Source organism: Acomys minous (assembly GCF_964271855.1).
Source record: "Acomys minous genome assembly, chromosome: 12".
Taxonomy (NCBI): domain Eukaryota; kingdom Metazoa; phylum Chordata; class Mammalia; order Rodentia; family Muridae; genus Acomys; species Acomys minous.
The window spans coordinates 28,081,891-28,109,566 of record NC_140493.1 but is presented as its reverse complement, the minus strand read 5'-3'; the positions used below and the strand labels follow the sequence as shown (position 1 = coordinate 28,109,566).

General features: G+C 50.6%; 1 protein-coding gene and 1 long non-coding RNA gene across 4 annotated transcripts in view; one reads left to right on the top strand and one right to left on the bottom strand.

Annotated features, from left to right (window-relative positions):
- Window positions 1–22,738, top strand: part of DENND3 (DENN domain containing 3) — a 56,996-nt gene extending 34,258 nt beyond the window's left edge. Inside the window, exons 13-24 of one of the 3 annotated variants that reach the window (XR_014783474.1) lie at window positions 894–1,415; window positions 8,215–8,474; window positions 9,621–9,791; window positions 10,828–10,957; window positions 14,882–14,989; window positions 16,321–16,460; window positions 16,973–17,130; window positions 18,860–18,993; window positions 20,278–20,393; window positions 20,476–20,613; window positions 21,327–21,803; window positions 21,910–22,738. Coding sequence is in view for 1 of the 3 variants with exons in the window: in XM_084802999.1 (XP_084659125.1) it covers window positions 894–1,415; window positions 8,215–8,474; window positions 9,621–9,791; window positions 10,828–10,957; window positions 14,882–14,989; window positions 16,321–16,460; window positions 16,973–17,130; window positions 18,860–18,993; window positions 20,278–20,393; window positions 20,476–20,613; window positions 21,327–21,527 (2,078 nt within the window). In the remaining 2 variants the exon portion in view is untranslated. Of the gene's footprint in view, window positions 1–893; window positions 1,416–8,214; window positions 8,475–9,620; window positions 9,792–10,827; window positions 10,958–14,881; window positions 14,990–16,320; window positions 16,461–16,972; window positions 17,131–18,859; window positions 18,994–19,827; window positions 19,959–20,277; window positions 20,394–20,475; window positions 20,614–21,326 lie in introns of those variants that run through there. The other 2 variants (XM_084802999.1, XR_014783475.1) reach the window with 2 other exon arrangements.
- On the bottom strand, window positions 21,662–24,920 carry LOC311609710. The gene is made up of 2 exons (XR_014783477.1): window positions 22,378–24,920; window positions 21,662–22,332 (listed from the first exon to the last, which is right to left on the bottom strand). It is a non-coding gene; the product is annotated as an uncharacterized lncRNA (long non-coding RNA).
- Window positions 24,921–27,676: the final 2,756 nt, after the last annotated feature.

Sequence of the window (27,676 nt, the reverse complement as noted above, 5' to 3'; positions counted from 1 at the left end):
CCTCTGAATCCTTAGCAGGTGAAAGAGAGACTGTGAGGAGCCAGGGCCCCTTGATGGCTGCTGCCCGTAGCTCAGGCTGCAGGCATCTCCAGGAAGCTGAATGTCCCTGGAGAGTTTCTAGCTGGAGAGACAGTATGCAAATAAAAAAAAATGTTTCAGAGCTCAAAGCATTTAGGAGGCAACCACTTCCTGGTTGTGTGATTTCTCAAGCAGACCAATTCCTTTTCCGGGCTTGGCAGGTGTGTGCGGCACTCACTCTGGGACACAGCCTGCCTTTTCTGTCTTCCTCTGAAGCTCCTCAACCATTACAGATGCCACCCTCCATAGCCAAGGCACTGCCTCCGGCATTGGTGTGGATGGCCTGGCTACTGGCTCTGGTCTCCTGTCCCAAGGAAACTCCTAGGAGGAGGGGAACTCAACTCCTGGTCAGCGTTTAGTCCCCAGTAGGCTCAGGTCATGCTTTGGAAGGCCTATGGCACTACAAGCTCTGGTCTCTTCGGTCCTGTTTTGCATCTATGCAGTGGGAGTGCTGTGCTACCACTGCCCAGGACCACTGTTAAGGTGGCACAGGCTCCCGAAGGCAGAGTCCTACTTGGCAGCTATCCCTTGGCTCAGGCTATTAGCTTGACCCACAGAGACCCAGACCCAGCATTTTCACTTAGTATTCATAGTTTCAAAACCATAACTGTCACATGGAAACTATTTATTGTTTTCTGGGAACAAAATGGGCCCTTCTTTACCCCTGGGCTATGAAGAATGCCCTAGAAGAGGCACGTTGTTTCTTGTCCAAGGCACACAGTGCTGCCCTCACAGTGACATGTTAGGTGCCTCTCTGCTTTTCCCAGGACCATGCTAATTACATGTATCTTCACTTTGGGGTTTTTTTTTTTCAGTTCTCAAAGTGACCCCTAAGTCAACATATACCTTCAAGATCCCCGAGATCCACTTCCCGCTGGTGAGCCAGTGTGTTCAGGCATACTACACGGACCTCGTCACCCTTCTGAGCAAGGCCATGGGCCTGCTGGGCCCTGGTGACTCTCTGCTCCTAGCCAGGTACTTTTACCTGCGTGGTCTTATCCATCTGATGCAGGGACAGCTGCTGAGTGCCCTCTTGGACTTCCAGAGCCTGTATAAGACTGACATAGGGATCTTCCCAGCTGACCTTGTCAAGAGGATGGTGGAGTCCATGTCAGTCTCCGAGTGGGCCCAGGCTGAGCGGACGCCTGAGCTTAAGCGGCTCATCACAGAGGTCCTGGATAAGCCCGGCGAGGCCCCCAAGGCTGATGATGCGGTGAAGAACTTTGAACTGCCCAAGAAGCACATGCAACTCAATGACTTTGTGAAGAGGGTCCAGGAGTCAGGGATCGTGAAGGATGCCGCCATCATCCACCGCCTGTTTGATGCACTGACCGTGGGTAAGAGGACCCTCACAGCACCCTGGGCACTCATGTCCTCTGTGTCTGCAGGTCTATAGCTAACAGTTCAAACCTCCTAAAGAGTCAGGGTATTGAAAAAGATCTGTGTCAAGCCGGGCTGTGGTGGCGCATGCCTTTAATCTCAGCTCTTGGGAGGCAGAGGCAGCCTGGTCTATAGAGCGAGTTCCAGGACAGCCAGAGCAGACAGAGAAACCTTGTCTTAAACAAACAGACAGCTGTGTCCTCACCAAACATGGACAGCCTTTTTTTCTTATCACTATTTCCTAAGCCAGGACTATTGCTGCTGCTGCTGCTGCTTCTTCTCCCTCCTCTTCCTCCTCCTCCTTCTCCTCCTCCTCCTCTTTTTTTTTTTAAAGATTTGTTTTATGTATATGAGTGCTCTGTTTTCATGCATGCCAGAAGATGGAACCAGATTCCCATTACAGATGGCTGTGAGCCACCATGTGGTTGCTGGGAATTGAACTCAGGACCTCTGGATGAGCAGCCAGTGCTCTTAACCACTGAGCCATCTCTCCAGCCCCAAGCCTGGGTTTCTTAAACTTGTACTCATGACCACTTTCACCCAAGAATCTTCCATGAGACCCAGGTAAATAAGAATGAGCACAAAACAAACACTTAACTGATAATACAACATAAAGAAGTGTATTTTTAATTATGTTGTATACAATATAATATTACCATTGATTAAAGGGAAAAGCAGGGCTGACATGTAGCTCAGTTGGCAGAGTGCCTGCCTAGCATGTTTGAATGCCTGGGTTCAACCCCAGCACCTATAATAAACCAGGCAAAGTGGCTCACAGCTGAAATCTAGCATTAGAAAGGAAGAGATGGGAGGATCAGAGGGTCAGAGTTATTCTCAGTTACATAACACATTTGAGAGGGCCCCCCCTCCCCCTCAGGCTGTCTGGAACTGTCTTAAAAATCTATTAAAAGAAAAAGAAAGACGGAAGCAAATCTCCCAAGTAATGAGATAAATGTATTTATTTTTACATTTTTACATAGAAAGTTAAATAATTTAATTGAATTTATTTATTCTTATTTTGTGTGCATTGGTGTTTTGCCTGCATGTCTGTCTGTGTGAGGGCGTTGGATCCCCTGGAACTGGAGTTACAGACAGCTGTGAGCTGCTCTGTGGGTGCTGGGAATTGAACCTGGGTCCTCTGGGAGAGCAGTCAGTGCTCTTAACTACTGAGCTATCTCTCCAGCGCCCCTATCCCCATTTTTTTTGAGACAGAGTCTTGCTAATACCTCTGTCTGTCCTGGAACTCACTATGTAGACCAGGCTAGCCTCAAACTCAAGAAATCCATCTGCCTCTGTCTCTCAAATCCTGGGATTAAAGGCGTGTGCCATGATGCCTGGCCAAGAATTAAATCTTAAAGATATGAGTATTAAATGCAGCGGTTATTATTTAACCCACTACTATTGAAATAAGTGACACAGAAACCTGTTAGATTTTCAATATGTCTTAAACATCAGGTCTGGGCAGATCTTAACCCCCTAAGCTGTTATCTCCCAGCCATATACCCCGCCTAATATTCCCATAAATACTTGCACATGCTCCACTTGAGCTGTTTCTCTCCATCATGCCAGTCGTCAGAGCGAGCTCCTCCTGGCCTTCTTGCTCATGCTAACCCATGGCGCCCTGGTCCTCTCTCTCCTTCCCTCCTCCTCCCCATCCCATGATCCTTCTTTTGCTCTACAAGCTCCGCCCCCACCTTAGCTCCACCTACCCCTCTTCTGCCTAACCCAGGTTAGACAATTTTTTTTGGCCAATCAGGAATAACTTGGGAGGCAAGGTTACACAGCATCACGGTGGTGTGTGTGAGCATTTGCTCTTAGAACAGTAAAGCTCTCAGGGATAAGCAATTAACACTTGAATACATAGTAGCTTCAGATCAACCACAACCGTGGCTCACCGTCTGTAGTCCTGGCACTTGGAAAACTGAGTTCAAGGCCAGCCTAGACAAAATGGAGAGGTCTAAGTCAGCCTGGGCTATATACAGAGTGAGACCCTGTCTTAAAAGAAAAAAAAAAAAGCCAGGCATAGTAGTGCACACCTTTAATCCCAGCACTCCGGAGACAGAGACAGGTGGATTCCTGTGAGTTCGAGGCCAGCCAGGGGGAAAAAAGGGGAAAAAAAAAATCTCATAAAATCTTGCTTAGATATCTGATTCTGAGGGCATAGCCCATCTTTGGTGTTTTTCAAAGTTGATATTTTGATTTTGTAATCATCAATGTTCAGGCTTCCACTTTTGCACAAATACTTATTAGAAGTGGTAGATGTCTGCTCAGGTTAGTTTCAGAAATTATTTGAAATCCCATCCTCATTCCAAGCCGCGATTCACTTCCTGCTTTTCTTTAAATCAGCAACTCAAGTTTCAGCCAGCAACTCCAGCTGAAAGCAGCAATTTTAAGGTAAAATATCCTAAGACAACGCAGTGCGAAGCTGTACCGGTTTGCTATTTACTACATGTTGAGGAATGACAGGAAGAACATATTGGAAGTCTCCCCTTTCTGTAACTAAGCCATGTGTGTCTGTAAGAGCAGGAAATGCCTCATGTTGGAGAGATTATCACTCATAACGCCTAGAGGCTTCATGTCCCAGTTAGTGTTTTGGCAGCTTTTGCTGGTATTGTATGAGATGATTGTATGCACAGCGTGAAGCACACACGTGTTCAGACCCAGGCGGCAGGTGAAGGTGCCTGGTGCAGCACAGCTGAGTTCTGTGCGAGGCTGGCTGTCTCTGCCCATGTATCTGACCAAGCCACTGCGCTGGCCACACAGCCGTGGCTCAGCTGATGCATTCCTGCACACACAAGAAGCACAGAGGAGGCGGTGTGCCAGATGCCAGGGCAGCCCACCTGATTAAGGGGGCCTTGGCACTCCCTTTACCACAAGGCCTTTGTTTGTTGGGTTTGGCTTTGCTCCGTGTCCCCAATGAAGTGCCATTCCCAACCCAGCTCTGCTTAAAATCTCTGATGACAAGATGCCTCTTGATAGCACACAGGCAACCTTTTACACTCACGGACCGTGTCCTGCCATCTGGGAGTTTGCAGTCCTATTTTATTTCTTCCCGACCCATGTTCCGTGCACTGACACATGCAGCTGCTCTGTCTGCTGGCCGTGTACAGGAAGCCACTCGTCAAGAGGTGTCTGGTGACTTCGCCTTTCCTGACACCCGTCCCTAGGGTCCGTGCGGGCTGCTCCCTCAGCTTAGGGCCAGAAGCTTGGTTGAGCTGAGCGTCAGCTCCCTGGCTGTGTGCTCACCCCACCTGTGAGGCATCTGCTGGCCACCGCCTGATAGCATGTGCCTCACTGTCACCGTGGTCTTCCTGTCTTACGTGAGCTGGCGTTGGCCAGCTGCTGTCCTCGTCCCTCTGTTCCGACGCTGGCTTCTTTCTGTGAGCAATAATCCCAGGCTCTCCCTGTGTTGTATGCTGGGGCAGATCTCTCTGCTGCTGACTTGTGAGTGGGCTTTCTGTGCTCTGGACATCTTCTCCTCGTCAGGTGTCCCCTAGCAGTTGAGTGAGCGCTGCGGAGCATGGGTGGCCTTGGCCGTGTCTGTGTCCTGCTGCAGGAAGGCTTGGGCCTCTGTGCTTTTCCTACCTGCTGAAGCTCTTGAGTTTTGAGCCCACTGGACTCTGCTGGCCAGTCAAGTCTAGTCAGCCAGTCCACAGCTCCTCCTCCACAGAATCCACCAACTGCCGATAGAAAATATTTGGAGAATGAATGTGCTTTCTATAGACCAAGTGCTAATATTTTTCTTGTCATCATTCCCAAAGCAATAAACTCGAACTTCCGTGGTGTTGGGCACACAACCCTGAAAGGACTTAGAGCACACGGGAGGGTGTACAGGTTTGTGTTAACACCATGTCACTTACAGAAGCGACTTGGTGTCCACATTTCCTGAGGAATGACTGTTTTGGATATGATAGTTGGAAATGGTGGGCCACCTGTCCCAGTAAATCACTTACTTTTCCGGCTTCTGTGGGATAGCCTGCACTGCTTGAGGGTCAGGGGGTGAAGACTACTATGTGCATTCACAGGAAGACCCCAAAGGGCCTGTGGGCACATGTTCCCACTGTGTGGTCTCATGTGGACATGAACATCCTAAGGGTCTGCTGCACACTGGGGATTCAGAGCGCAGTAGCCTAAAATGGAGCGTTCAGAGCCATAGGGTTATTTTTCTTACCTGTAGCAGGCTGAGATGTCTGGTGGTGCCTCTGTCTCCTCCGAAGCCCTGGTATGACCTGGTCACCTAGTTACTCAGTGGCTGGTGGACCCTGCCTTAGGAAGAGCGCCTGCCTTTCTTCTTCTTCCTCTGCAAGTGGTGGTGCGTGACATCGCCACCTTGTGGCCAGAGAGGGCAGGGCAGTGAGTTAGCAACACCTAGCCAGCGAGGAGCTGCCAGTGGCTCCTTAGGTGGGGAAGTGCCCAGGAAGAGTGGTATCCACAGCTTGCTGGGATGCTGGCTGCAAATGGGAGACAGCTGCTTTCCATCATATGGGGTGTCCCCGCTCTGCACGTTCAGAGCACGTGAGCCCCTCACCTCCAAGGACACGCCACTTCTCTGTAAGAGAACATTTTGGGTGCTGGCTGCAAAGACCTTACTGTGTACAGCTCTGATGACGGCTGTGGTATGGCTGCCCAGAGGGTGTATCCTGAGGGATGTACACAGAGGATCCCCGGGTCTTTCGCTCTCTTGCCTTTACCTTCTCTGTTCTGTTTTCTGGGCTCTTCCTGCACCCCGTGTGTACCTGAAAGCCTGTCTTATGTGATGTCTGGTGGGACTAACGTGTTTAGGATTCAAGCTCAGTCAGCCTGGGCCCTTGTTGAGCTGCAGAATGCAGTGTTTGTGAAGTGGCAGGGGAGGACTCCAGCAAGGGATGTCTATGAAGCTGTCAATCAACTCCCTGCCCAGTGTAAGAGAATTCAGAGGCTTGTATCATGCACGGGATCACTCCCTTTTCTGTTACTTGTCTTCTTCAGTCACTTTGTGCTAAGCATTATACAGATGGGGGCGCCATACCGCTGTCCTAGGTGAAATTATTTCCTCATTGGATCCAGTGACTGCGAAGCTTACATGGGGTTTAAGGTGTAGTTCATTGGAAGAATACTTGCCTATCATGGGAAAGGCCCTGGGTTCAACCCCAATCTCTATAAAAGAAGAGAAAAAGAATTTAAAACACGTATTAGTCAACTACCTTGGATGATACAGCAGAAAGAAAAAAGAAATTGAGATGGCGCCACCTGGTGGAGGTTTCCATGCGTACAGTCTGGTGCTACCTGACTGCTTGCCGACTGTCCTTCCTGTTGGGCCTCCTTCCCGCGGCCTCAGTTGCCCTTGTTATTTGGAAATTTCCTCTGGAACCTTTCACATCCTCCACAGCCTGCACATGACTGTCCCCTTACATATGGCTGTGTGCTTACCTACCACACTGTGGCAGCCAAACAGATGCGCCAGACAATTGTCACCATGGCACCGTTACCATGTGGGAACGGAGATGTGAACCCAGTGGGACTTTGTCCATCTCAGACCTGGACCTCTGAAGTCTGGGCACGGGGAGATGCAGGTTCTGCCTAAGCAGGGACCAGCTGCCCCCACCCCCCACCCCCTCATCTCCCTCCCCCGCCCCCGCCCCAGGCAGGGTTTCTTCTTCTTACTTCTGTTTCCTAGTTTGTACGCAAGCCTGATAAGTGTGCCTGCAATAGACTGTGGCTGCCATGCTGAGCAGACATTCTCTGTGGCATCATGGAGGGTGGGGGCTCGTGTGCGCTGGTTGGATTCCCTGGTGTCCTGAGGGAGTTTTAGGTGCAGATGGTGGGTTGTGCAGCTAGGATGACCTGCATTGTCAGGGAAAGCTGTTTGCCTGGGTGTTGAAGGAAGAGGAGGGTTTTTCTGGTTTGATGGTTAGGAGGAGCCTGTTCAGAGGCACATAACAGCATTGCCCGTTTGGGGGAAGTGCTTGGTATGGGTGGGGCGTGGGGTGTGAAAGGGAAGAGGGTTAAAAAATATATATTTAAACAAATTTTTTTAATTTAAAAAATTAAAAAATTAAAAAAAATAAAAATAAAGTAATAAAAAATAATAAAAAATAAATAATTAATAAATAAATAAATAAAAGAAAGGGAAGAGGGGACAGTCTGGGGGAACTTGAGGTCTGGTCTGGTTGAGCTGTCCGGAAAGGTTTGAATAAGGAGCAGCAGGAAGGTCCACTTGTGCTTTAGGAAAGCGATGGTGGGGGCTGAGAAAAGCAGGCCCAATGGCAGGGTTTGGTCTGATGCAGGATGGAGAGGGACATCGAGGCTCAGGACCCAGCTGGCAGGCCTTCGAAGCTGAGTGCAGGTGAGGGCTGTATCCCAGAGGAAAGCAGCTCACGAACAGAGGGAGGTCAGATGCCAGGCAAAGTGGAGGGTGCCTATACTCTGAGCACACAGGAGGCTGAGACAGCCGGCCCAGAGGATTGGTTCTCCATGGGTTCCAGGCCAGCCTCACTCAGAAACAGTACAACTTTGTCTCAAAAGAAGTGGCCTCCTTGTTGCAGTTCCTGTGACTGCATGTGGTGGGTCAGATGGCCATCCCTCTGTGGGTTTGAAGGGACAGATAGCCCCTACCTAAATCTGCCCCACAAGCTGGGGCAGGCAAAGGCCTTCAGTGAAACCATCCAGAGGGCCCTGGACACTAGTGCCACCTGCTGCCCGGCCTGGGTAGTGCATGCTTCCTTAAAGTGCTTTGTGCAGATGAGTCCAGATGATATTTCTTCTCGTTAAACTCAGGACATGAGAAACAGATCGACCCCGAAACATTCAGAGATTTCTACACGTGCTGGAAGGAGACGGAAGCAGAGGCGCAGGAAGTCAGCCTGCCTGCCCTGCTGATGGACCATCTGGATAAGAACGAGTGCGTGTACAAGCTGTCCAGCTCCGTGAAGACCAACCGCGGAGTGGGCAAGATTGCCATGACCCAGAAGCGCTTGTTCTTGCTTCCCGAGGGACGGCCTGGCTATGTGGAGATTGCCACCTTCAGGAACATAGAGGTGAGACTGCCCGGTGTCAGATGCAGCCATTCGCCAAGCTGCTGTTTGTCCTCTGGTGCCTTCAGTACCACCACGTGCCTTCCTGTGCTCCAGCTTGCTCTCAAGTGAGGGTGATGTGGCACCCCTAGGGGCAGGATTCTTTACCTGATTCCACTGCAGTGGCCATGTTTGGAGGTACAAGGTAAGGCTGGCTATGACTTTTCCACCAGAGAAGAAGGGCGGCTAGGGGTAAGTTCATCTCCAAGAGATGGCTGTGTGCTGACCATTGAGCCACCCTGTCCCAGAGTCTACTTGTGTTTCTTGGCACATGCTGTTTTTTAAAAATCAATTTTCACTATATACATATAAAAATTTCAATTATATATATTTTTACATATTACATTTAAAAAAAATTTTTTTTGAGACAGGGTCTTGCTATATAGCCCAGACTGGATTTGAGCATGCAATCTTCCTCCCTCAGCATCCTGAATGTGCTACCACCTTTGATCGTATCTTATGTCCCTTTAGGCTTTTTGAGACAATGTCTCTCTATGGAACCTTGGCTGCCCTGGAACTGTGTAGTGCTCATAAGAGATCCACCTGCTTCTGCCTCAGAGTGTTGAGATTAAAGGCATGGGCCACCATGCCCAGCCACACATTACATTACTCCAGAAACGGAGGTCAGAGTCACGTGTGCTGGTGTGTGTCTGTAATCCTAGCGCTCAGGAGTCAGAGGCAGGAGGATTATTCCACAAATTTGAGGCCAGCGTGGGTCTCAAAACAAAACAAAACCAAAAACAAAACAGCAGTGAGTTGGGACCCTGATGTTCTTATTTTGTGCCTTATGGTTACCATTACTGTCTCAATCCTGGCCTGGGGGAGGCAAATTGAGGGTGTCAAGTGTTCTCACCTATGGGGAGAGTCACAGCAGGAATAAGGACCAAGACTAGTGGCCACTGGGGTACCCACAAAGCCCACAGCTGTAGTCCCTTATGATTTCGCTGGCTGGCTCCAGAAGACCTCAGAGAAACGTGAAAGGCTATAAGGGGCTCACATGCTCAACCCTGTGGTCAGATTTGCCCTCCGCAGCACTTTCAGGCCACCTCTTCCCTCCTGCCGTCAACGCGTGCACCCTCCCCATGGTCTCATGCTATCTTTGTCTCACAGGAAGTCAGAAACACCACAGTGGCATTTCTCCTCCTGAAGATACCGACGTTAAAGATCAAGACGGAGTCCAAGAAGGAAGTCTTCGAGGCCAACCTCAAGTCCGAGTGTGACCTCTGGCACCTGATGGTGAAGGAGATGTGGGCCGGGAAGAAGCTGGCGGATGACCACAAGGTCTGAGGTGGGGGAGGGGGAGGCAGGTACTCCTGTGGGCACGGGTGGCACCAGGTCCTGTAGGGGGCATCCAGAGCTTGCAGCATGGACACGGCCCCACCAGGCACAAGAACTATGCTGCCAGCAGGGACACAGAGGCTGTTGTGGCACTGTGACCCCACCTGAAACCATGTGGTCTTTGGGGTATGAGGAGCCCACGAAGGCTGCAGCTGAGGCGTACTCAGTGTCCCTGTGTGTACACTCAGTTCTGGTGTCTTCCCAGTCAGTGGGGGAGGTGGTCATACTGTCTAAAGGGCAAGGAAACCTATGTGTCAAGCAAGCCAGGTGTGGTGGCATGTCCCCGTTACCCCAGGACTCAGGCGGGTAAGCTGGGAGGGTCGGGAGTTTGAGGACAGCCTGGACTGTAGAACAAAACCATCTCAAACAATCCCGTAACCAAACCGAACCAAAGGAACCAAGGCCACGATTAGAGAACTCACATAGAGGACCTGTTCACGAAGGCATGCAGGGAGTTGTAGCATCACCAGGCAACCAGAGAAATGCAGGCGACAATGGTGCCTACCTTGTGGCACATCTTAGAAGGAACAGGCTGCCTGGTGGCAGGCGAGGAGGACAGACACATGTGATAGGTTCTGAGTTCTGGCCTAGCCGTTCAGTTCCACACCCACTGTGATATGCAGATTAGCTGTGCAAGGGCGGAGGCCAATGGTGGGACTGTCCCCACACCCGCCATTGGGTTTATGAGATGTCCTGGGCTGTCTTAGTGTGGACAGGGCAGGGATGGGGGGTCATGAGTGCCTGCCTGCCTGCCTGCCTTTAGAAAAGATAATGCGCTGGACCCAGGAGCCACCCATCATAACTTAGAGTACCTCAGAGGAAGAGATTGCATGACGCAAACTCCAAACTCCTCACCCACTCAGACTCGCCACGTTGCCTTGATGAATGCACTGTGAGAAGTGCTGTTTTCCTCACAGAGGCAAACTCAGGAGACTTTCAGGATTCAGGTTCAGTTGACGCACACCGCCATCTGTCCTAGGACCCACAGTATGTCCAGCAAGCACTGACCAATGTTTTGCTAATGGATGCCGTGGTTGGCACACTGCAGTCACCTAACGCCATTTACGCTGCCTCCAAGCTGGCCTACTTTGACAAGATGAAGAATAAAAGTAAGTTCTGTGCTCGGCCACGCTTCTGTGGCAAGCCGCTGTCTCTAGCGTCTCTTCTGGCTGGCATTTATCAGTTAGAACCCACCTAGACTTTCTTGCTTTCTCTTCTAGTTTTACTTTTTTTGGGGGGTGGGGTAAGGTGGGGTGGGGTAGGGACTTGCTGTATAGATCACTTGAACTCAGATTCATGCTCCTTCATGCCTCGGTCTCCTGAATTCTGGGACTGCACACCCAGCTATCTTTTTTTTTTTAAATCACCATTTTGTGTGTGTGTGTGTGTGTGTGTGTGTGTGTGTGTGTGTGTGTGTGAGATGTGTGATGTGTGGGCACATATGCCAGGTCATGTGTGTGGAGGTCAGAGGACAACTTGCTGGAGTCGGTTCTCTCCTCCCATAATGTGGGCCTCAGGATTCAATTCAGATGATCGAGAACAGTTACCGCCATTGCACTTTCGTTTGCTTTTCTTATTGCTTGTTTTAAGACAGGCACTTGTTCTAGCATAGGCTATCCTGGAACTCAGTATATAGCCCAGGCTGGCCTTGAACTCTCAATACTCCCACCCCAGTGAGTATTAGGATTATAAACATTTTTAGGAATTAAAAAAAAAAAATCACATGTTGGCTTTCATCTTCCTTTTCTTCATTTAATCTTGGACCTTGTGTCTCCTTGTTCTTCAGAACACCTCGGGTCCTGTTTTCTGCTGTTGCATTTTACATTGTAAACTGCAGGTCCTGGTTCTCAACTGAAGAATTTTCTGTCTGACTGAGCACACTAGGAATGTCTGGAAGACTGGAAGCAATGGCCTCTCTAGTCAGAACCATGCTCATGGGACAGCCATGGCCTCTCACCACCTGGTGGCCCGTTGAACGGTGGATTAATGCCGCACTTGGCAAGGGTAGCCCTCAATACCAACGTCTTTTTTTTTTCCTTCCTCTCTTTCTTTCTTTGAGACAGTCTTGTGTAGCCCAGGCTGGTCCTGAACTCTTTCTGTAGAAGAAGATGGCCTTACATTTCTGATCCTTCTGCCTCCACCTCCTAAATGCCGGCATTACAGGTGTGGGTGGCCATGCCCAGGACCTTTAACTGGATAGTTTTCTGGGACAGAAAAATCCAGCATCCTTCTTGCTCGTTTCTTTTTGGCTCTCACGTTCTAAAGCTGTACAGAGGTCAATATTTCAAGTCTAGGACTAGTGTGGTAAGGAGATGCCTTGAGCCTTCTTGGCTCCTGCTTTGTTTCTGTTTTTGTTTATTTGTTTGTTTGCTTGCTTGTTTTTGAGACAGAGTTTCTCTGTATGGCCCTGGCTGTCCTGGATTCGCTTTGTAGACCAGGCTGGCCTCGAACTCACAGCGATCCACCTACCTCTACCTCCCCGAGTGCTGGGGTTACAGGTGTGCGCCACTGTGCCCTACTGCTTTGTTTCCATTTTAAATGTCCTCCTGCAGCCTCCTGCCTTGAGACGTGCATCCTAGAGATAGGAAACGCATAGAGGCCACAGCGAGTGTGTGAAGTTAAACAATAGGAAGCTTATTTCAGAGCACTTGATGAAGTAGTGATGGCTGCAATGCCGCGCAGGTCCTGTTGATACTGAGATGTCGGTCTCACAATGGACCTCTTTAGTCTGTGACTTACTAGGTTGAGGGTGTATGAAGAATGGTGACACCAACCTTGTGATGGCTCTGAGACACTCAGGCTCTGCAAGGGGATCTCCCACACCTGCTTAGCATCAACCTCATGGTCCTGGTGGCCCGTCTGTTCGCTATCGCTGTGATCTCGTCTGTCCTGGGTGGCTCCCATACTTGCGAGCCTTCCCGACTTCATCCTTTCACTCAGTACAATGTTTCCTCAGTTCCCTCATGTGCTGCCTTGTGCTCGAACGTCATTCCTTTAAAGAGATTGCATTTTGTATGATGTGTGTGGTGTACTGTTTGTGTGGGTGTGGGCGTGGGTGTGTGCAGGTCAGAGGACAAGCTCAGATGTCAGTTCTCACTTTCCATCTTGCTTCAGATGGGATCATCTCGTTTTTTGTTGTTTGCTGCTGTGTACATCAGGCTAGCTGGCCTACATGCTTCTGGGGGAGTCTAGCTCCGCCCTTTGTCTGGCCACAGGAACAGGGATGGCAGGAGCACGCTCTTGCTCCTGGCTTTCCATGGGTCCTCATTCTCATAAGCAAGCATACAACCCACTGAGCCATCTACCAGTCCTTTCATTTCTGCAATGGCTATAATACTGTGTTGTCTGGTAGCGGTGCATTTCTGTACCCCTTCATCTGTAGTGTACATTTAAGCTGGATCTGCCTTCTGTCTGATGAAGGTCGCTGGGAATGTATGTGCAGGTTCATTTGACCTCTAGGCCGTGTACTCAGGTTTTTAAAGACAGTCGTCCAAGAATTAGAAAGCGCAGCAGGCTGGATGCTTGCTCACATTGGCGTATCTTCACCTTGCCCTTTGTAATGTCTGTCACTGCTTGTGTGGCTCTGATGCTTTCTGGTCATAGGACCTGTTCCTGCTTGACCTGGGACAGCAGCCAGGAGGCTCAGGTGGCCCATGTTGCCTGGAGACCCAGTGGGCCCTCCAGGAGCTTGGTCTAGCAGTCCTGGGTCTCAACAGAACTGCCCTTGTCCTCAGATGGGAATAAAATCAAATAAACACTGCACTTCAGTTGTTTACATAACTCTAAATGCATGCCTTATCGTTGCCAGCGGTTTATGGAACGAACAGCTTTCTAGCTCCTCTGTAAACAGTTTACGGAGTTGCCATAGTAACACCCAGCACAGGCTCTATCATCATCACCTTGTTCCCATGGCACAGGAGGAGCCATCTGAGCTCAGGTCACAGCGTGCTGAATTCCTGACCCTGGTTTAGAAATACCTTTTTAGTGTGCGGCTTAACCCATGGGAGCCCACGCTTAATTCAGAAGCATGCAGTCCACTTGTGCTGGAAAGTCTAAAAGCACACAAAATGAAAGGAGAACTCAAGTCAGCCACGCGAGGCAGCAGGTTGGAGAGGCAGTGGCAGCGGGTCCTGCCATCACTTCCTGCATTGTTGGAGGCCAGGACCCATCTGGGAGGCCAGGTGACCTTCAGATTGCGTGCTCCTCTGCAAGAAAGGGACAGGGTTCTGTTTCTTTTGAAAAATAAAAAAAAAATGAGGACAACAGCAGTCACGTCACATGCGAGGCTTAATGAAAGGGATGTGGGAGAGGCCACCAGCAAGTCCCTAAGGCATAGCCTCCACTGCAGGGCAGGGAATCCATGCAGATGGGAGGCTAAGGAGGTGCCTGGGTGGGGGGTGGGGTGGGGTGGGGGTGGGGTGGAGCTAGTGGGAGGGTCCCTCAACCTGGCCAAAAATCCCCAGGGAAGGCGGTTTTAGCACTGCCTGAAAACATGTTGGATTGTGTGCTGGCACTGTTTTCAGTGTCTTAATCATGTAACTAGACTAGGTGTCTGTTAACAGATGAATGGGTAAAGAAAAAGTTGACATGGGGCTGGCAAGATGGCTTGCTAGGTAAAGGCATTTGCTGTCAAGCCTGGTGACCTGAGCTCAGTCCCTAAGATCCACATGGTTGGAGGACAGACTTGACTCACAGCAGTAGTCCTCTGATCGCCACATGCATTCTGCGGTATGTGCACCGCACACAAAAATGTTTAAAAACAATGAAAGAAAATGTGAAATATACACAACGGTGCACTGTTCAACCAGGAACACATATGTACCTGCTACCTTCTTGCTCCTAATCCCCATCAGGGATGAGGCCAGAGGGCAGCTGGGACGGTACTATCCCTAACATTGGTTTCCAAGAGCGCCCTCTTCAGGACACATTTGGTTTTTACCACAAACTCCTAACAGGAGAGTTTTCTAAGTTGGCTACCACGCTGTCCTACTGTCCTTGGGTCTGGTAACCTAACTCATGTGCCTGTGTTTCAGTGCCCATGGCAGTCCCAAAGACAACCTTGGAGACCCTAAAACACAAGATTAACCCTTCGGCTGGAGAGACTGTACCCCAAGCTGTTGACGTCTTGCTGTATACTCCAGGTATCTTGGTTGCGATCAACTTAGATTTGTGTTACAGGTCAGCCTGGCAGCAGGGAAGGGAAAGCCTCATGCTTGAAATAGGGAGGGTGTTTTCTGTCTATAGAACGGAATTCTGAGCCTCAAGGGCAAAGATATCATGGCCACTCTGCCCACTTGACCACTTGGTACACTACACTTAGGCAGTAATTTTGGTGGGGATCCAGAGTACTCATTCCCTGCCCTCTGTAGTCAGTATATGACATTTCACATGCTATATGTCAGCCCTTGTCTTTGAGGAGGTTGCTGTTGGCAAACGGTTGTATAACCAGAAGGTGGTGGGATAGCCTGTCCCCAAATGAGAAGCTGGAGCCCTACTCACTTCGGTCACCACACCTGGTCCAAGTGGACTGAAGTCTAGATGAGAAAGGTGCTTATAAGTGAGTGACTCCCAGACCAGCACACCCAATACCACAGGCATGGCCAGGCCAACCCAAAGTTCCTAAGTACTGACGGACTCCACGGATTTGACTACGTTAATGGTTTCTAGGCTGGGGAGGTGGCTCAGCAGGGAAGGGTACTTGCTTGCCACCAACCCGGAAAACCTGAGTTTGATCCCTGGAACCCACATAGTGGAAGGAGAGGCCTCCCCAAAATTGTCATCTGACTTCTACTTATGTGTGCATGCACACATACACACACAAAATGTAAATAATAAAATAATAATAATAGTCTCAAGAAGTTGCTATCAGGAAGAGTGGGAGCCTAGGGACTGGGCTGGCAAGTGTGATCTCAGCATGCTGACGTCATGAGGGGCTCCCACCCAGCCATGTGGAGCATGACTCCCTGAGATGTGGTGGTGCATACCTATAATCTCAGTATTCAGGAGGATGAGGCAGGAGGATTATCACAGGTTCAAGGCCAGTATGAGTTACATGAGACCCATCTCAAAAACCCAAAATAAGTAAGTTAAACTTGAGCACTAAACGTTGGTGACAACCTTAAGCAAACCCTGGTACATGCGCTCTGGGTAGGTGTGGAAAGTGGTGGGCACACTGTATCTTTGTTTCTTCCTCTTGTGCCCAGTCGTCTCCAGCTCTCCTCATACCTACTGCTTACCTGGGGGCCCTGGTGCAGCAGAAATCCCCACTCCATATAGTTGTCTATCCCTTCCAGGGGTTCTCACAAGACCCGAGACTCCACAGGGAGGGTGGCATTCTGTCATCTCCACACCCCTGTGCTTTGCACTGCACTGGGGTTTTGTGGGTATCTGGAAGGTAGGAGGTGCCTCCCCCCCCCCCCCCCCCGTTGATCTGACAGTCACTTAAAAGCTTTGGGACCACTTTTCTCTTCAGGGCGCCTTGACCCTGCAGAGAAAATTGAAGATGCACACCCCAAGTTGTGGTGTGCCCTGAGTGAAGGCAAAGTGGTCGTGTTTGACGCTTCCTCTTGGACCATCCATCAGCATTGCTTTAAAGTGGGTGCCTCTAAAGTGGTAAGTGCAGCGCCTTTAACCCAGGGTGATGTTCAGAGTGATTCAACAGACAGCCTGTTGCCTAGCATCCCTGGGTGTGAACTTTGAGAAGCCAGAGATCCTGATGGCTTGGTTGGCCATTCCTTCAATACATCTTCATTACTGCACATTCAGCCACCTGCTATCAACCTGTCTTTACCCCGAAATCAGTGCTCATGGTGCCTTTGTGGCAACCAAGACCTGGTGTGCAGTGTGTTTGTGTTCCTTCTGAGGCTGAGCAGAGATGCTGCTCCTCAGCTCACACTGTGGACCATCATCCCTTCCTTCCTTCCCCAGTATGTTTTCTGCCATGGTTTTATACTGTGTTCTCAATAAGGTAGCTTTAATGGGAACCCACATGATTTGAACAAGACTGGGCCTTTGCAAGACCCTGTAGACCAAGTGCTCATATTCGCTGCTTCAGGGCTGGTGGTAACTGTGCAGATTGTGAACTGGCTTGTACATGTCCCCCCTTCCATCTTGGCTCCTGTTAGAACTGTATGCTGATGGCAGAGCACAGCCAGGTGTGGGTGGGCTCTGAAGACTCCGTCATCTACATCATCAACGTCCACAGCATGTCCTGCAACAAGCAGCTCACGGATCACCGAGCTGCAGTCACCGGCCTGGCCATGCAGAATGGAAAGAAGCCCAGGTACCAGGGCCCTATGGGGGTAGAAACAGGAGAAGCTTGGCTCCCAGGGGTATGGATGCTAAGACGTTTCAAGCCTCCTGGCCAGGCAAAAGGTGTCTGGAAGGAGAGGAGGTAGAAGACACGTGTGGCCTGGCTCTGCTTGTGGGGAGAGAGAAAGGAGTCTGTTGAGATGACAGAAGCAGCACTGGCTCTCTGCCTTACAGCCAAGAGGTCTTAGAGCAGCCAATGCTTTTGGCAAACTGAGGAGGGAGCCCCCTCCAGGAAATGCTGGCTGTAGCTGAATTTCTCAGACATCAGAAATCTTTGTATGAGAAAGCACCTCAGTTCTTGGTGTTGACTCTCTCTAAAATGCCACTGTGAGACATCCTTTCCCCAAGCCTCCAAGATTCACCAAAAGGCCAGCTGTCTGCAGGTGGATGGGGGCGGCTGAATCTGTAAGCTAGTGTTGCAAATGTCCTGGCAGGAGGGGTCTGGGACCCTGGTTGCTTCATTTTCAAACCCTTCCAGCTTGCTTCAGGGGCCTCCACCCTTCCTGCCAAAGGTATGCAAGGCAGGCAGCTCTGGATGGGGCCTCCACTGGAGGATGAACATGCAAGAGTCACATGTGAACCCCATTTCACCCATGTGTTCCTGCCTTTAAACCCCCCCACCCCTACTGCCCCCAGTTACATTGCCAAAGCCATCTTGGGAGAGATTTGACCCATAAAACTCTCAAATTATCCTGGCCAGTTTGAGGGTACAGGAGAGTATAGGGTGCTCGCCAGGATGCAGATGGGCGCTGGGATATGGCCCTTGGCCTGAGGCTTCACTCATCTATTCATGCTCCAGATGCAGGTTTGGGGAAGCCATGGAGGTCACCACCTCAAGGCCACCTGCTTCTTGTTCACTTGTCTATGTACATCCTGACAGATAGCCTCCCTTGTATATTGGTCTCCCCAAGTCACCTTCATGAAAAGCCATAGCAGTGGCTTAGACAAAGAAGTCACTGGGGTAGGCTGGGCTCCCTCTGGCCTCTCCAGATCTGATGGTTGCCTTGGTGTCCTCTGGCTTGTAAATATATTATTACATCATCTTACCACACCTCCCCCAGTGTGTGGGCATCTCCGGGCTCGGGCTTCAGCTTCTGTAAAGACACCAGTGCTAATGGGCCAGTGCCTGCTGTAATGATGGTGTGTCAACTTGGCCACACTTCAGAGACCCTGTGTCTAAGTCAGGTCATGCACTGAGGCGCCGAGTGCAAGGATGCCACTGTATCATTTCTTAGGGACACAGTGCAACCCATGATACCAGCTTGTGTCATACCGTCTTTACTTAAGAATGCCAACTTCCAAGTGAGCAGTTTTACCCACGGTGCTCTGCAGCAAGGTCAGGCCTGACAGAGCTGGAAAGGTACAGGGGTTACAAATAGTACTGGCCACTGGCCACTCCAACTAGCCACTGTGGTTGCCTACCCCTGGGTGCTAGTGAGCCTGCCCTCCCTGGGTCCTCTGAGCTGGACAGCCCTGCTCAAGAGTTGGTGCAGTGACTGGTGGCACTGAGGCTCTGTCACACCCCATCAATCTCATGGGGGCTTAGAGCAGGGAACCAGGCACCCAAGACCCCGTTCTGTCCCTAGTGTGTCACACTTATCACCATCCCTACTGTGAATGGTGGCTTCATTTACCACCAAGGTTAGATGCAAGGTGCCGCGTGGCCTGTTGAATGCGTACATGTGTGTCTCATTCCTCAGTGAGGTCTACTCCTGTAGTCTGGATGGGACGGTCCTGGCGTGGAATGTCAGCACACTTCGAGTGACCAGCCGGCTCCAGCTGCCATGTGGTGACCTCGTGTCCATCAGCCTGCACAGTGACCGCCTGTGGTGTTGTAAGTTTTCAGGCAGTGAGCATGGTGGTACCCTATGCTGTTCTGGGTTGAGCCCCTTTCCCCCTCATTCTACGTTTCCAGTTTTGATTTTTAAATGGCTCCCCTCTTCTGGCAATCATGCTGCCCCAGTGACGTGGCTTGCCACTCTCCAGGCCTCCTCTCCATTCCTTGACAGGCTGGTGGATGGCTGCCATCTGCTACTTCTCTGCCACTCCCCAGCGCCTTTTTTGTACCCTGCTGTGGGTGTGGGGGGGGGTGAGGCTGGCCCAGTGACCCTGGCTTGGCCCCTGCGACCTCAGGGCAAGCCTGGCCAGGCCAGCTATTGTCACTTGTGTCATTCTCTAGCCCATCCCTGGGACCCCAGGGTCTAGAGCTGAGTCAGACAGTTTGCCAAGGGGTGATGGGATGGGCAGGCTCTAGGCTGGCTCATGTTCCGGCATGTTTCAGAACATCCTGGGACGCAGGAGTTGCCTGTGCTGGGAGGCCTCTCGCTGTCAGCACCATGCTTAGGCCTAAGCACACTGTTTCTGCACGTGCTTCCTTGCCCTCTCTGTCTCTCTTCCTCTTGTGTTTTTCCAGGCTGCTGTGTAGACAACAATGACCTCAAATTCACTAGGCAGCTATGGCTCGTCTTGAGCTTCCTGACTCACTGTCCCTACTCTGTCACTGACTCAGAAGGGACCGGGCCTTACCTGAGGAGAGCTGATGAAGGAGTCTGCCAGCCTCCCGCCACTGCACCCAAACTGTTGGCCTGCTCTTGTCCCTCCTTACCTGCCTGCTGCTGCCCTCGCTGAGTATTTTAACCCAGCTCCCTCTTCTCTGCTCTCTTTGCAGCTTCCTTTCCCGCTTCCCTCTCGCGTGGGTGCTCTTAAGGGTGGTACTGCGCGGCCTCACATCACTGGGCAGCCAGCAGTCCGTCAGAGAAATTAAGAAAACTTATTTTGCCAGGATGCCTATCATTCCTGGTGAGTCCTGCCACCCGTTTCCCCATTTGCTATGCTTGAGAGCAATGCCCAGGATTGGACTCGGGCTCCGGATCACCGCAAAGTGACAGAGAGAATGCCAAGTACCTGTCTGTGTTACAACATCTCATGGGAACCGTGAACTAAGCACCATGGCAGTCACAGGAAGAGACCCCGACTGGGCAGGCAGTACCTTTCTAGAGAGTGCTAGGTGCCAGTGTCCCCCACATCTCCTGCCTCTTTTGCTAGACTCTCCTGACTCTTTGCTCCCCTATCTTGAGCATGCTCAGCCCATCCTTCCTCTTGGTTCTTCCTCCCACAGGCACAGCCCGCAGGATCATGGCGATGACACTGCAGGGGTTTCTTCGTCAAGAGCTGAGGACTGAGAACTTGGACAAGGCACACGCCTCCTTCCTGGCCTTCCAGCTTCTGCCTGAGGTACTCCAGCCCTGTGTGCTGAAGTCCAGGCTTGGGCTGTTTTGGTCACAGTGCCATTGTCTCATGGTGATTTCTATCCCAGAAGGAACAGGTGTGGGTGGCCTGTGTGGGGAGCAGTGACCTGTATATCTGGAGCCTGAAGGACCTGAGCCAGCCTCCTCAGAAGACCCACTTGCAAGACTGTGCCGAGGTCAGCTGCATGATCCGTGTGAAGAGGCAGGTGAGGTGAAGGTGTCTAGCTACCAGCAGTCCCCTCAGATCCCTCTGGCCTTGTCCATGCGGCTCTGCCTCATGGGATAAGACTGCTCAGGTCCTGGCCAGTAGACAAGTAGCAGGAAAGGCCTGGCGTCCTACAATTCCCTCTGGGGCACCTTCACTGACCTCAAACCTCCCACAGGGCTCAGCAGGCTCCCAGGGAGCCAAGCTGAGGTTAGAGAGCACTCACCCCAGCCTGTAGCAAGGTTGTGAGTGGGGTCCATCCTGGGGCCCCCTCCTGTGCAGAACGCACTAGTGGAACAGGCAGTCCCATCCCCAAAGGGAGAAACTGGAATGAAAAGAAGAGGTGACAGGTCCCTGCCCTGCCTAACGTGGCAAGGTAATTGCACCGGGGTGTGGCCCCACTTTATGGAAGTGTAACTGGCGAGTCATCTGCTCCCCAGTGTGTGAACCGTGATGTGAGAGTCACATGCTCGCCACTCAGGCCCCTGCTTCTGTCCTCTCCCGGTTACAACTGAGGTTGACCTCAGCAGATCTCAAGTTCAGGAGACATGTTAGCTATGGCCACGTGGTCCCACGGGGCTTTCCGGCCTGAGACTAGCCTTCTGTGGCCTGAGGTGCCCAGGCTCCTGGCTGGCAGGAAGGACATGAGTTTGGGGAGGTACACTGGTCACAGACCACTCTGCTTTAAGGAGTATCCTTGTTTCTCCCCTACAGATCTGGGTGGGTGGCAGAGGGTTGTCTCAGGGGAAAACCAGAGGGAAAATCTATGTGATGGACGTGGAGACGATGACAGTGGAAAAGGAACTGGTGGCACACTTGGACAGCGTGAGGACCCTGTGCTCTGCCGAGGACCGCTACGTACTGAGTGGAGCCGGCCAGGAGGAGGGCAAGATCGCCATCTGGAAAGTTGAGTGAGAGCTATGTGCTGACCCAGTGCTGCCCTGTGAGAGGACGCCTCCCATCACACAGTGGTGGTAATGGCTAGGCGGGGCCTGTCCGCTCCCAAGGGCCTTCGCCTCCTTGGGCAAGCAACATCTTATTGCTGGTTACCGCCACTGTGAAGTTACCTCATGTCACCCAGAAACTTTCAGAATCCGCAGCTGCCAGCTTAGCTGAATCACACATGACCCGGAGTCCTCATGCCTGGCCTCTCCTCTTCGTTCACTCTTCACTTGCTTACTCTATACACACGTTGGCCATGGCTGGTGTGTAACGATTGGCCATAGAGCCTTTCAGCTTGGTTTCTACTGTCTTCCTGCTTCCAGAGAGGCTTCTGAGTATTTGAGGGTAAACACAGAACTAGCTTGCACTGGCCAGGCTGTCCCCCTTCAGGACAGGCGACCAAGGCCTGCCCCAGAGAGGAGACTGTACTGGTCAGGGTTGTCCGTGCAGAAAGCGGGTCTGTCTTAGCATTAACGTTTTCATGAAGAAACCAACAATTGCAAGCAGGAAGCTCATCCCAGCAGCATATGCAGAGTGACAGCCTCGCGGGCTGGTGACATCTCTGCACTTGCTGTGCCTCCTGCATGTGTACACACGCCTCTATTGAACTGTAGCTAGCTATCTGCACAGAGGCTTATGCATGTACTTACCACACTGCTCCAGTTTCATTCTGGAAGTGTTTTGTGAGGTAGGTTTCAGTGTGGATCCTGGGCACAGAGAGGCCTCTCTCCTGTGTACCCTCCTGTGCGCTCTGCAGGGAGCCCTCTGAATCCTTGGCCTTGGGTTTTCAAGACTCCATGTGTACCACAGTAGAGGCAGTCACCAAGGGCTTGCCAATGGTCTCTGCCTGTCTCTGAGACCAGGCCAGCGACCAGAGATACTTGAGCTCATGCATGTAAGATGTGGGTCCAAGCTTGAAGGGCTGTGCTACCAACTGCTGGGGTCCCTTGAGGTGTGGCTCCCTTGAACAGAGTGCACAGGATCTCTCAGAGCCACACCCCTCCCTAGTCACTACTCCTCGAGGGGTGTTCCAGATGTCCGGGACAATGTAGCCAGCAGCAATGGGCACTGGTTCAAACTTGTTCTGTAGGAGTTGATCATAACTGCATTCTAAGTTATTTAATGCCAGTCCACGTATGAGCAGGCATTTACAGCTTGTGGATAATAAACGTTTTGTTAATAAATGCTGCTCGCTTCACTTAGTTGCTGTAAACAGTAGAGACGGCTTGATGCCGGAAGTTCATTTTCTTTGTAGTGCCTGAGAAGGAACCAGGGTGTCTTTCTGATAAACAAGGGCGCTAGCACTGAGCCACATCCTCTCAGCCTTGGGGATGTCTTGAAGGTGACCATGTTCGCTTTGGAGACAAGGTCTAACTCTGTAGCCCAGTATGGCCTCAACCTCCAGCTCCTGCTCCTGCCTCGGTCACCCAAGTAGTGGGGTGGCAGGCATGCCAAAGACACCTGGCATACATGGGAGACTATTTCTTAAATGTCTCTGTTCATTCTAAGCACCAATCATGTTGTTCCGAAGCTGACTCCATCTCTCACCTGTGGTGATAATTTCTAAGACCTCGTATGGAACAACCAACAGTACAAAAAACCAGAGGCTTCAGGGAGCAGTCAGTTATATCAAGAGAAGCAGTGGACAGTGGTGGGGCACTGGTCCCAGAGGGCTCTGTATTTGTCTAAGAGCCTTGTAAGGGACCATTGAGATGAAAAAGTACACTTTGATGCCTTTGGTTTCTTCTGAGTCTTGGACACGACCTGAAAGGGAGGTGCAAACTCATCCTGATGTTGACGAGCATGTCTCTGTGGCTCTAGATCGCCCCTTGAGGGTGAGGAAGATATGTTTTGTGGCGAGTATTGCCTGCTATGGCTTTGCAGGGCTTAACAGTGGTCAGCCGAGGACAGAGGCGTAGTCAACTGTGCATCACTGACATCTCCATGTGAATGGTTATAAAACAAAATGCCTCCAAAATTACCTACCAGGCTGGGCAGTGGTGGCACACACCTTCAATCCCAGCACTTGGGAGGCAGAGGCAGGTGCATCTTTGTGCGTGTGAGGCCAACCTGGTCTACGGAGTGAGTTTCAGGACAGCCAGGGCTACACAGGGAAAGCCTGTCTTTGAAAATGAAACAGAACGAAAACACACCTACCAGGCCCTGCAGTGCATGCCTGAAACCCCAGCACTCTAGAAGCCGAGGCTGTGGGGGGGGGGGTTGTACATTCAATGGCAGCCTAGGTTCAAAGCCAACCTGGGTTCAAAGCCAACCTGGACAACTCAATGTGGAGAGGTGGAGAGGGGCTGAGGGGACAGCTTAGTGTTTGTATCGGTTACGTTTCTTGTTGCTGTGACAAAGCACCTGCCAAAAACAACTTAAGAAAGTTTGAGGGTGCAGTCCAGGAAGACTGGGGCCACTGGTCACATTATATCCACAGGCAGGGAGCAGAGACAGGTGAATGCTGTTGCTGAGGTGGGCCCCTAACCCTTGGGATGGAGCACTTGAATCACATTATATGCATGGAGAGAGGCTGCCTGACTACATACAAATGATCCAACTGGGCTGCTGAGATGGCTCAGTGGGTGAAGTCTGCTACTGAGCCTAGCAATCTGAGTTCACTTCCTGGGACCCACATGGTGGAAAGAGAGGATGACTCCTTCCTGAATGTCATCAAGTGTTGTCTACCAGATATGCAGTTTGTAAAAATATGGCTGAGATAAAAGGGCAAAGGATGGTATACAAATAGCACACACACTCACACAGACACACACACACCATGTCAGACACGACCCACTTCTGGAAACAGTGACTCACAGCCAACTTAGAAAGTTAAACTGATCCCAGGACTCCGGAAGTGAAGACAGGGATCAGGAGCTCAAGGTTATCTACAACCATGTAGCAGGTTTGAGACCAGCCTCGTATTCAGTAAGATACGTTAATAGAGGCATGAAATAGAGTAGAAAACAGACAAGCCCCAGACCACATATGGAGATGTCAGCATCTTTCCAGTGATGGGTGGAACTCTGAGGATGTAGACTATCCAAGAGTAGCAGTATAAAGGGAAGGCTACAGCAGACACTGGACAATACAGTTAGGAAAGGTCTAAATCCCCTAGAACAGGAACATGCTCTCTGACCACAAAGAGTTACGAAAGGTCCTAATCCCACTCGGGAGGCAGAGGCAGGCAGATGTCTGAGTTGGAGGCCAGCCTGGTCTACAGAGTGAATTCTAGGACAACCAGGTCCTGATCCCATAGACCATGCTTTCTGACCACTCAGTTTCATTAGAAGCTGCTATGCTTGGCTTAAGGTGGTGCTGAGTTCGAGCCTAGAGCTTTGTTCATGGCAGTAAGGCCCTATAGCAACTGGGCTACATCCTCAGCCCTATTCGTGGTGTTTTAAAGTGTTTGCAAGCTTACACAGGAACTTCCGCAGACAAAGCACTTACCAAATGCACACGTGGCAAATAATAGTGAAGACTGCTTTTCCCGAGCTGGGGCTCAGGCAGGACCTCTAGGCACCACTGCACAGAGGCTCAGCTAGTACACTGGGCAAGAACAGAAAGCATATAAAGACTGAACTGGCTAGCTGTGGTGGCTCATGCTTATAATTCTAGCATTTGGAAGGCAATCCTCACAGGATTGCCAGGAGCTGGAGGCCAGCCTGAAGCTATGAGATTCTGCCTGCCCCCGCCAAAAAGAAAAAGGAAATCAAGGGCTGAAGAGATGGCTCAGTGGTTAAAAGCACTGGCTGCTCTTGTAGAGGATCTAGGTTCTGTTCCCAGCACCCATGGTGCAGCTCACAACTGGCTGTAACTCCACCTCTAGGGAAATTTGATGACCTCTTCTGGCCTCTTTGTGGACCATGCAGGCACATGGTGCAGAGAGATTCAAGCAGGGAAAACACTTATCCACATAAAATAAGTGTAAAACAACAACTAAGAAAGGCCAGTTTCCAAGGAGCAGGGCTGTCTGCTTGCAGACATCACTGTCCATACAAACCCAAGGAATGTAAAAGTAAATTCAGTAACGGATGTGACACAACACTGCAGCAGAAAACCAGGGACTTTTAAGCTGTACTGGGTGTAGAGCAGGCGGGAGATAGAAGGACAGCCAATGGAAGAGATGGACTGCCTGAAAGCCAGGATCCTGAAAGCTCTGACACCCTGGATATAAAGTTTAAGTCTCAAAGGATATATTGCGTTCATGAACTGCAAAGTTCAACATTGTAACGATGTTCTCTCCTGAGTGACTGTGACGCATCAATTCCATTCCAGCTGCGGAAAGAAATGCTGAGAGAAACGTTTTAAAAGGAGATCAGAGAGACAAGTCCCATAGGATGTGATTTTTAAGCATCCCTGCAAATGGCAGTGATTGAGAAAGCAATGATGCTATCTGTCGTGACAGGTAGGCAGGCCAGAAGGACAAGAATGCGGGTTCTAGGTCACTTCACAGAAAAGGAAAGCCACAGGACCAGAGAGGCATCCACTGAAGCACAATGGTGCATGGGCTGGGCATTAGGGCACTCCCCTGGTCTACCGTGCAGCTGGGCGTCAGGACACTCCCCTGGTCTACCGTGCAGCTGGGCGTCAGGACACTCCCCTGGCCTACCGTGCAGCTGGGCGTCAGGACACTCCCCTGGTCTACCGTGCAGCTGGGCGTCAGGACACTCCCCTGGTCTACCGTGCAGCTGGGCGTCAGGACACTCCCCTGGCCTACCGTGCAGCTGGACGCTCTAAAGACAAGGGCGGGAGAGGACTGCAGGACTGCTTTCAAGAACATGTGGAAAACACTAGCGCACGCCTTTAATCGCAGCACTCGGGAGGCAGTGGCGGGCAAATTGCTGTGAGTTTGAGGCCAGCCTGGTCTACAGAACAAGTCCAGGACAGCCAAGGCTACACAGAAAAACCTTGTCTTGAAAAATTAAAAAAAAAAAAAAAAAGAACATGTGGAAAACACTACACATGAAAGAAAATTCGATGAGACTCCATCAAAACACAGTATTAAGCCAGGCGTGGTGGTGCACAGCTGTAATCCCAGCACTTGAGGAGGCAGAGGCAGGTGGATCTCTTTGAGTAAGAGGCCAGCCTAGTCTGCAAGGAGAGACCAGGATAGTCAAGGTTACACAGAGAAACCTTTTCAGAAAAACAACAACAACAAAAATAAATACATAAAAATAAAAAAGCAAACCCACAGTATTAAAAAAGAAAAACAAAAAAGAAGTTGGGCACATTGGTCATGTCTGTGATCCTAGTTTTTTTTTTTAGATCGAAGCAGGAGGATCATGGTTGAGTCTAAGGCTATCTTGAGCTACAGAACAAGAAAGGCCCTGTTTCAAAATCCATAATATAAATGAATAAATAAAACAGAAAAAAAGAAACCATAACTGGGAGAAATACTACATCTGACAAAAGTTGTTTTTTAACTTAAATCCCCACTATGTAAAGAAACATCTACAAATCAGCAAGATGAAAACAGTAAAAGGTACCTTAGCAACAAAGCTACTTAGATGGCCACTTAAAAAAGCTCTCTAGCGGGGCTGTAAAGGTGGCTCTGTGCTTAAGCTTCTGTTGGAAAGGGTCGATCCTGATTTTGGCTCCGAACACCCATGGGATGGCACACAGGATCTGGAACTCCAGCTCCACGGGATCTAATGGCCTCTTCCTGCCTTTGCAGGCATCTGCACATACACAGTGAATGTATAAACATACAGGCAAACCACTCGTAACTAAGTTAATACGACGCTTCACGTGGTTAGTTTTCAGCAAAATGCAACTTAAATCATGCAAGTACCATCTGATGGCCGAGTGTGTGACTGTGCAGCGAGGCCCCGACTTACATCATTGGTATGGAAAAAAAAAAAGTGAGCTTCCTCAGGAAGGAAGCTGTACACACCTGCCCATCCAGTGGGTGGAGCACAGGTGTGAAGCCTACGGGATAGGAGGCTTGGGGCTTCTGTACCTCAGTAGTTCCTGCATACATACGACTGTAGAGCTCGCTCTTCAGGGAGCTAGGGAGGATCCCAGCTCAGGACTGTGGCTTCCCAGCTGCTGTCACTTAGGCAGGGTGTTTGAGCGCCATCTCCTCCACGGTACTGCTGCTGAAGGGGCCTGGAAGGTGT